Source organism: Ananas comosus, linkage group 10, assembly GCF_001540865.1.
Source record: "Ananas comosus cultivar F153 linkage group 10, ASM154086v1, whole genome shotgun sequence".
NCBI classification, from domain to species: Eukaryota; Viridiplantae; Streptophyta; class Magnoliopsida; order Poales; family Bromeliaceae; genus Ananas; species Ananas comosus.
The window spans coordinates 1,663,809-1,674,159 of NC_033630.1; the positions used below are offsets into that span (position 1 = coordinate 1,663,809).

At 36.9% G+C, this 10,351-nt stretch overlaps 1 protein-coding gene across 1 annotated transcript; it reads left to right on the plus strand.

Moving 5' to 3' along the window:
- Positions 1,982–3,723, plus strand: LOC109716544 (transcription factor RAX2-like). The gene is made up of 3 exons (XM_020242053.1): positions 1,982–2,303; positions 2,683–2,812; positions 2,910–3,723. Exons 1-3 carry the CDS (start codon positions 2,168–2,170, stop codon positions 3,484–3,486), a joined length of 843 nt encoding a protein of 280 aa, XP_020097642.1. The 5' UTR covers positions 1,982–2,167; the 3' UTR covers positions 3,487–3,723.

Here is a 10,351-nt window from a genome sequence, read left to right on the forward strand (position 1 = left end):
AGATATTAAATCAGATGCTTAATTAACATAAGATTCACATACTGCGCACATCAAAATTAGACATGCACTCGGATCAACAAATCGAAACCCTAGAACAAGTGTGGTGAGTAGAGATAGACAGTGCAAAGATGACCACCTGGTGAAGAAATCGGCGCCGGAATCGTCACGAAGATGAAATCGGTGCGATTCGGTGCCGTTTTCTTCGTATTTCCCGCGAACGCTCCGCCAAAATTCGAATTTCGAAGGTGAAAAATGCGTGGAGAAGTAAAATGCAGTTCACTAGGCCGAGGCAATTTCAAGTTTTCAAGCATTAACCGTGTTTGGGTCGGGCCGGGTCGGCCAACGCGGAGGTTCGGCCCATAACATATTCGGCCCGTTTATTTAGGCCCAACCTGTTTGCTGATGAGAATGAACGAGTCTATCCAATTCCAACTCGCCTGTAAATTTTTTTTTTTCCCTTTAATATTTAAAAATTTGAACGATAAGAATAAAGATGATTCTGGTGCGTTTGATCGGAAATAAGACTCACAGGAGGTCCCAATCACAGCCGTCCAACTGCCGGCCTGTACGGTAACCTCCCCAGTTTGGCAGTTCCCTCACCTCTCATTCGGTGTATCATCGTGTCCCAACGGACTTTTTTCAAAACGGCCCAATAAAATTTTTAACTGAATAAATAATTTTATGAAATCTTTTTTTGGCAAATTATTTTTTTTTTATCATATAGAATCATATTAAAATTTTCTCTTAGAGACGGTAAACGTTTCACCGTCTTACTAATTTTTCACAAAAATAATGAATCATTTACCATTTTTTACTTATTTATTGTTTCTTTCTATATCTCATATATAATTTTAATAACCATATAAAAATTTCAACAATCACATATAATCTTAACAACCTAAAAATCTTAATAATTTATCACCCAACAATCAAATAAAAATTCTAATAATCTACGTATAATTCTAAAAATTCTAATAATCTACGTATAATTCTAACAACCTTTTTTCTGTTTTTTTTTTAAGTCTGGAAGACTTTCAGAATGCGGTGAACGATTACGCGGCTCCGATCGTGGCGAAGAGAAGAATATTAGTTTGCGAAATATAAATTTGGAAGGATTATTTTGTAAAAAGGTTCCGCCCAAACATATCCAACGGTCAGGATCTCGTGATCTCCCACAGTCCAATAACATCGCATCCTCGTGACATTGACTGCTTCTCTCTCTCTCTCCTCCCCAAGAAGGAATCGGACAAAAAAAATCAAAAAACAAACCCCCTGTAGTTTCTTTATTTGCATAACTCCAAGGTCACACCCGGTCAAGCCATTGTACCTGGGCCCATTCTTTCTCCATCCATATCTTTTATCTTATTATATATATTTTTGGTGAAAATATTATAATAACCCCTCGACAATATTATATTTCTGAAATAACCTGCTACATTTTACTATTCCTTAATTCTTATACTAGCTCCATCGATTTTTTTTTCTTTTTTTTTTAATTTTTTACCGACCGTCTCTAGAGCAAGTGGCAAAGGGCTTGGTGATTGATACCTGAGACCTAAGTTTGAATCCTAGTTGATTCACATTTCTAGCTAAGCGTGCTATCTATCTCTCTCAAAAAAAAAAAAAAAAATTCTTTTTTTTTATTTAGATTATTTTAAAATAGCCAAGTTGAAGATCTTATTAAATTGAATAATTTTATTGTCTATTGCTGATTAAATGTATAATTTTATTTGGTAAAAAAATAATTAAAATTATCTGATTTGATTGAATTAGTGATGAATACAATAAAATCTCCTAATAACTATAGTAGGTGAGGTGATCTCCATCCATTTTTTCTAAAAGTAAAAAATAAAGTTGAATGGTTATTTCAAAATAATCTATATTTGAGGGGGCTCTCCACACATTTTCACCCATCTTTTTTTCTCACGCCAACTTTATTAGAACTTTAACTTTTTTTTCTTCCCCAGCTTTTACTATTCAGAACATAGCAAGATCAATTCAATTTTTTTTTGTATCTCCCAACTCTTTTGTACTCTTCACCACTACAAAAAGCGCTCCACCTTTCTCTGCTTCCTTTTACTAGGCTTTTTCGGCTTCTTGGAGAAGAGCTTTTCATTTTTATTTTATTTTTATTTTTCTCAAGAGGTGTGTAGTGATCATCATCACCATGGGGAGAGCTCCGTGTTGTGATAAGGCCAATGTTAAGAGGGGGCCATGGTCCCCCGAAGAGGATGATGCTTTAAGGAACTACGTTGAGAAACATGGGAGTGGTGGGAGCTGGATATCCTTGCCTCAAAAAGCAGGTTTTTTTTTTTAAAAAAAAAAATTATTTTTCTTCCTCCTTATTGTGTATTTTCTTTGTTTCTCGAGTGCCCATTTGTAAATTTTTATCTATTTTGTCACTTTTTTAATATTTTTTTTGCAACCTTAGTTGCTTCAACATTTTTTTTTTTTTGGAGTAAATAATATTATGATCCAAGAGTAGTGGGTTTTTGTTTTTTGTTTCTCCTCTCCTTTGAGAACAAATAGAAGTGGATGTTTAGAATGAGTAATCAATCACAAAAGGAGAGAATGGCTTTTGAGCTTTCTCAAGTTGGTGTTTAATTTCATCTTTTATGCTATTGAACAATGCTTTGTTTTTCACTTTAATTCCCTAAACTACCTTATATTTATTTTTTTTAGGCCTCAAACGATGTGGAAAAAGTTGTCGCTTAAGATGGCTCAATTACCTTCGACCTGATATCAAGCATGGTGGCTTCACCGAAGAAGAAGATAACATCATCTACGCTCTCTACCAAAAAATAGGAAGCAGGTAACTAACACCAACTCTAAGTTTAAAATTTTACTTTTCCGATCCCTTCATTATCGTCACTTTTTAACTCATTATGTGTTTTTCTATCTTTTATTAGATGGTCCGTGATAGCCTCGCAGCTCCCCGGGAGAACCGATAACGATATCAAGAACTATTGGAACACGAAGCTTAAGAAGCGTATGATCATGTCGCAAAGTAACGTTCCTACTACTACCGCCGCAGCCGCCGCATCGCATAGCGTCGTTCGCACTGCGTCGACACCGCCGCTCATTATCCCCACGGTTAAAATGGAGGGCTACAACTGCGACGATTTCATGGCGCCGCCGCCGCCGCCGCCGCCGCCGCCGCCGCCGCCATTCCCAGAAGCCGAAGTTTTTCTGGAACATTCTGGGTTCAACGAGAGAGTTCACAAGTTTGCCGAAGAAGGTTCCACCACTTGCTCCTCCAACATCACGGTTGAGAACAGCAACATTAACTGGTGCACAAGTGCATGTGGTGAGAGTTACATTAATGGGTTTCTCGCTGAGTTTGGGTTAGGGTCTCCTGGGGAGTTACTGGGTGGGTACTATGCTAATTTGGAGAAGAAGGGGGAGCATGATGCAAATTTTGGACCTCTTGGTAACATGTGGGTTACTGGTGACACCAAGCCAAAAGGTTTATTCCAATATTCTTAGCATGGTATCAACAAAATGATCTTCTTCTTCTTCTTCTTCTTCTTCTTCTTTCTTTCTTTTTTTTTTTTTTTTTGGTGGAAAACATCAGCCTCTGAAACTTGATCTTCTCTTGTTTAGTGGTAGATGGATACATGAAAATGGATATATTAATTAGGGCTTAATTTGACTATAAGGTTGTGGAGTTTGAGCTACACTATGTTTTCATGGCTGGAAAATTAAGTTTTTGTTTTGTATTAATTAGCGCATTAATTATGTTTGAATTAGCAAACATGTATACATGCATGTGTAATGTTGAATGAGACTCGGTCTTATGTTTAATTTGTAGCTGAATGGCAAGGAAATGTTGGAGGTCACAAAACTTGCATGAGAGAGAGAGAGAGAGAGAGAAGATTCCTTTCTTTTATGCATCTTTGGTTCCAAGCTTGTTAAAAAAAATTGTATTTTAATTCAATTTTTTAATATTTTGATTTTATTACTAAATATTTTAATTTATTCGATTTGACAGACAGTTCGACTTCAAAATTTAAATTTTAATAAGTTGTATATCTTTACAAACTTACTTAATTATATATTTCATACAATTCTCATAATTATAATTTATTTAAATAAATAATTAGCTTAACTTTTGAAATTAAAATTTTATTGACCGACTTAAACTAAACGAATTAAAAAATTCAATAGTAAAATTAAATTTAAAAAATCAAATAGTCGATACAAAATAATTCTATACCATTTTANCATATTTAGAAAAGGAGGAGACATGATGGGTACTTCTAGCTAACAAAACAGTAAAAAATGGGGCCTATAAAAGAAATTATATATATATATATATATATATATTGGGTTTATCTTATTTTATTTTAAAACAAAGGGGAAAAAAACAATGTGGAAAAGGCCTTTTTTCATGCACAGGCTACATGAGAGTTTGAACATGTCAGAGTATCAACTTCGTACACCACTCGCCTGTCACGTCTCAGCAGACGTTTTTTAATTTCTTCAGCAGCCTCTGACTCTTGGCTCAACACATTAATTAATTGGTTGCAATTTGTTTAATATATGATTATTAATTTGCTTACTTCTTCTTAATTAATTGAAAGAGTTTAACCATGTGAATCTAATGAAGCTGAGTCGTCGCTGTTCTAGAGCTTATAGAAATATTCGCAAGTTTGTGCAGGGTTGAATGATTCTAGAAATCCATCGAGCTTAGTCTTAAAGATCGACAGTCGTTTAAGATTAATTTTAACATAGTAAGAATTTACTGCAAATAGTTTTATATTAAATAATTATAAAAAATTTAAAAAAAATTAGCATATACTAGCGGTTCAGATCTACTAGGTTTAAGCTTTTAGATCGAATAAGCTCTCTCAGATATATTGCGTATTTAGGCTCACGTTGTTCTAAGCAGGGTTTAAAATTTTCTCATTACATGCATGTGGTGTCAGAACCGATAGTTTGACAATCACGAGCTACTTGTCGCTAGCGATTCTTACAAACACCCTTGTTGGATATTTAGGTAAGTCATTCCATGAAGAGACAATAGAATAATAAAACAAAATAATTGCTATAAAATGGGGGACAAGAGAATCAAACTTCAACCGCGGCGGCTTAAGATTAGTTTTAGCACCCTTGCTTTATGGCGAATGTGAGAATTCAATTTTGAGACTCGACAGCTTAGGATTAGTCTTAACACTCCTGCAGGATATTAAGTTATGTGATCATAAAGATACAATGGAATAATAAAAAAGCTATTATCCATATATATTGATGGATACGGGAATCAAACTCTAAATCTTTTTTAGGAGAGGGAGTTTGCGACTAACCCCAAGTAGCTCAGGATTAGTTTTAACAACTTAAAGTAAGTTTTAAAGCATTGGAAAAGTCTAATCAAATGAAAATGACACCTTTTTTTTTTTTCTTTTTCAACAGTACAGTCTATCAGATAGGGAGCCCTTTTGATGTTGCATTTGGAGTGTTGATATATACTTAAACTGTTCTATGGTTTCCTAAAAAACCCTAAAATTTAAACCCACAAGCAACAAGTGACTATGAAAGTGTTGGAGCTCTATTAATTGTTAGGTGACACAGTAGTTAAGTAGCTTTCCATTTATTAAAGTTCCCAAACTACCATTCCTCCTTCCTATCTCCTTTTTTTGCAATCTCACTTATTGAAAAGTTATAATAAAGAGAGAGAAATTTAGTTGGGGTATAAATTAGAAAACTTTTGCTAAAGCAGGAAATATTAAGAATGGCAATGGACCATGCTTTAGTGCCAATTAAGAAAAGGATTTGGGCGATTTTGATAGCTAAGTTTTAACTTCACATGCTTGTACCTTTCCTCTCATTCAAAATTCTTTCTCCGAGAAACCGCGAAACGATTACAATTGCTACAAATTTTCGAATTCAGTTTAAATGCCAAATTTGAATGATTACATTTTATTCTAGATAGAGAATATTTCATTTTCGTCAAAAGCATACCTAGCTAGCTAGCCATGGTCGCGTAACACTACAACTCGTCTATGACAATTTGTACAAAATTTGCTAATTATAGGAGTTTGCTGATCGATCGACTTTGTGGTGATCAACGCGCAAACTATTGTAATCGCGTTGCGCTTAATAGCTTTTTCTCTTCAAAAACTTATCGTGATGTATTATTTGATTTTTGAAGAGTCGACAAAATTACAAGTTTGGTTGATTCAAGAACCTAAAGTTTCGCCAATGGACAAGGTCCTAGTTATTTCTGAAAATTTATCCTGGTAAGTAGTAATGGAACTCTTAAATTTATAACCAACTTGCGTTAATATACGAGTTATTTGAGGCATTTGACCATTATAGCTCGGTTTTTTTTTTTTTTTTAATCCCCTAGTTCTCTTTTTTTTTTTTTTTTTTTTTTGCTTTCTTTTATTGCTTTTGCTTTTTTTTTTTTCTTTTTGTTTTGTTCTTTGGGNATGCATTGGTACACATTTTTTTTTTTTTTTTTTTTTTTGGTTTGTTTGTTTAACATTAAACTTTTCCTCTAGAGCATTGATTTCAAAGTTTCATCAATTCTTGTACCATAAAGAAATTTTAGTGCACTGGTTTAGTATAAAATACGTTCACCGACATACAGAAAAAAAAAAGAAAAAAAAAAGAAAAAAAAGAAAGAAAAATTAAAAAAAGAACAGGATCACAATCATGTTCTTCTAGATGTCATGAATGAAGAGTAGTACATCTATAAATAACATACCTTTTAATTTAAATGTTAATTTCTAATTACAGTATTGTCATATAAGAATAATTTTAATTTTAATTTTAATTAAGTCTACTTCATCAATCAACATAACCCATAAATATATTGCTTGAAGTCAACCTAATGGTGCTATTTGATTGACTTAATTTTTCCATGATGTTAACAATGTGCTTTTTCATACAAGATTACAACCAAATTTCCATAATTTTTTTTAAAAAAAAAGAGATAGGTAGCACGCTACTCGCTTCGTTTATTTAATTTAGAAATAAACATAGCTGAAAATGTGAATCAACTAGGATTCAAACTTGAGATCTCGGGTACCAACCACCAAATTCTTTGGCACTTGCTCTAGAAACAGTCGGTCCAAATTTCCATAATTGAAATAAGTTAATGTGCAGTATTAAAGTGATGAAAATTCTTGGCTGTGAATATTAAACTACAAAATGCAAAAAAAAAAAAAAAAAAAAAAAGGCGCAAGTGGAGATTAAATATTCTTCATGAATTTGGATCCATTAATTTCAGAAGAGATAGGCTAATCATTTTATATATAATATTTTGTTTTTGGATCTACTGATTCCTGGATCAGCTATAGAGTATCCAAAGTAACATCCTCAAGGGGCTTAGAGACTTTATATTTGAGATTAAATACATTAAGTCATAAAGTGTCTTAAATACATTAAGACACATTATGTCACCAATGTGTACGGGCCCGCAACTTGGGACGGTAAAGAGGCATTCTACTTAGAATTGGCTCAGCTAAAATCGTGTTGCGAAGGAAGATGGGTTATCTGCGGAGATTTCAACAGTATTAGGAGACAGGAAGAGCGAAAAGGGAAGACCTAGAGTGCTCAAGCTACGAATTGCTTCAATGAGCTTATAAGGGAACTTGAAGTAATCGACCCACCAATGTTGAATCAATCCTTCACTTGGTCAAATATGCAAAAAAACCCTACCCTCGCGAGGCTTGATCGTTTCCTAGTCTCAACGGAGTGGGACCAGGACTTTCCTTTGTCCAGAGTTGAAGCGCTCCCTCGTGTTACATCTGATCACTGTCCCATTCTCTTATCAGTCGAGAAGAATATCAAGAGGAGGATAAAATTGTTTAGATTCGAGGAAGCTTGGCTAAATCACGAGGGATTTATCGACAAATTACCTGGATGGTGGAAGGAACAGGCCCCGGAAACTTTAGCGGTGCTTCCTTTCACAGCGAAACTAAGACATTGTCGACAAAGAATTAAGGAATGGTGCAGGCAAGAGTTCTATAGCATCAGAGGAATGAAAGATGAGTTAATGATGCAAATACTCGAGATCGACAAAGCCGAGGAACAAGACATTCTTTCAGAGGAAAGAGCACGAGTAAGGGAAGAGCTAAAAGCAAAATTAGGAGGAATTCTGAACGATGAAGCTACTTTGTGGCGAACTCGGGCTAATCAGCATTGGTTAAGGGAAGAAGATCGGAACACTAAGTATTCCATAGTATAGCCAATGGGAGATGAAGAGCCAATGAAATCGGCGTGGTTGTTGATAATGGAAGGGTTTATCAGGCTGAGGAGGAAAAAAAGGACTATTTTTTTCGTAAATTTAAGGAGCTATTCACGCCGGAAGAATCAACCCCAACCTCTTTTGGGGACTGGAGCGGCCTCTTTTCCTCTGGTAGGGTTGCGGAGGATAAACTTAGGAGGCGAAATGAACATTTTAGCATTGACGAAATAAAGCACGCAGTCTTCCAACTGGGGAGTGATAAAGCGCCGGGCCCGGATGGATATTCAATAAGGTTCTACCAAACCTTTTGGGATACTGTAAAGGATGATCTATTCAACCTTTTCCAGGATTTGTACGAGGGAAGGCTGTCTACCACCCTCATCGACTATAGCTATATTTGCTTGATACCTAAGAAGGTAGGAGCAGAGAGAGCAAGTGACTTTCGACCTATTAGCCTGCTTAACGGTATCCAGAAGATCGTGTCGAAGGTGCTAGCCAATCGGCTAGTAGTAGTTCTGAATGACTTAATTTCCCCATCACAATCAGCTTTTGTGAAGGGGAGGAACATCACCGACGCGTATGCTACAGTATCGGAACTTATAGGGTGGGGGTGTAAGAAGGGAATTGAGGGGGTCGGCATAAAAGTGGATTTCGAAAAGGCCTATGATAGGGTTCATTGGCCGTTTCTCTTCAGTATACTACGGTGGTGGGGGTTCGACAATAAATGGTGCGGATGGATAGAACAATGCGTGTGTAATGCGAAAGTAGCTATATTGGTCAACGGGGAGCCGACCAATTGGATTAAAACTAAGAGAGGAGTGCGTCAAGGAGACCCGCTATCGCCCTTCCTGTTCTTATTGGTGGCGGAGTGTCTAGCCAAAATGACCAACGTGGCCACAGCTAACAACCTCCTTAAAGGGATTGGCCCATCCGATGAAAGTCGAACTACTCTCATACAGTTCGCGGACGATACTTTCCTCTTCTGTGAGGCGAGGAAGAAATATATGAAAAATCTTAGACTGATGTGGAGCCTATTTGAGTGGGCCTCGGGAATGAAAATTAATAGGGAGAAATCGGAACTCTACTATATGGGGCAGATTGAGGGCAGGGCGGCAAGACTAGCAAATCTATTGGAGTGTAAAGTCGGGACCCTGCCAACCACTTACCTTGGCTTTCCCCTCTCCCCTAGACGCCCCACAAAGGCGGTATGGACAGAGATCATTCAGAAAATTCAGCGCAGAATTGAGGGATGGCAAGCCAAACTTCTCTCAAGAGGAGGTAGACTCATACTAGTCAACGCTGTCCTTACCAACCTACCCCTTTACTTCCTATCTGTGTTTAAGGCGCCTAAGTGGGTGATCAAGCGTATTGAAGCCTTACGCAGAGACTTTTTCTGGAATGGGGTAAGCAACTCTCTAGGCAAGGGATGTTTGGTGGCTTGGAAGAGCGTCTGTTTAAGTAAAATACAAGGGGGGTTGGGCATTTTGGATATAGCTATTATGAACCGGGCACTCCTAATCAAATGGTGGTGGAGATTCCATACTGAACCACAGTTACAGTGGATCAAGATTATCCGAGCCATGTATTACCGAAGAAGAAGACCTTTGAGGGAGGGAAAAAGCTTCAGCCCCTACTCATACTGGTGGAAGGGAGTCGTTAACACCGGTGTCTTGTTTCATTGGGGCATTTCCCACTCACTGGGTAATGGAAACTCTATTGATTTTTGGACGGACAGATGGTGTGGGGACACCTGCTTACACTTAGCTTTTTCGGAGATCTACGCGCTGACGGAACACAATTTAATAAAGGTCAAGGATTGCTTTAACAGTCAGGGCTGGAACTGGACTAGGATGTTGAGTGAAGAGCTGATTATAAGGTCCGGGTTGGGAGCAAAACTCTCGGTACTCAAGGATAGGGTTACTGGATACTATGTAACGCAAGGACCGGATACGATACGTTGGAGATGGTCGACCAACGGATTATTCTCGGTCAAATCGGCCTATACCATGTTGAACGACAGGGGTATGAGGGACAGACGTGCTAACAAAATTTGGAATCTACGTATACCTCTCAAGGTTAAAGTGTTCTGTTGGCTAGTACTCAAGAAGAGGCTCTTAACAGCTGATAACCTCGCGAAGAGAGGTTGGTATGGTGATA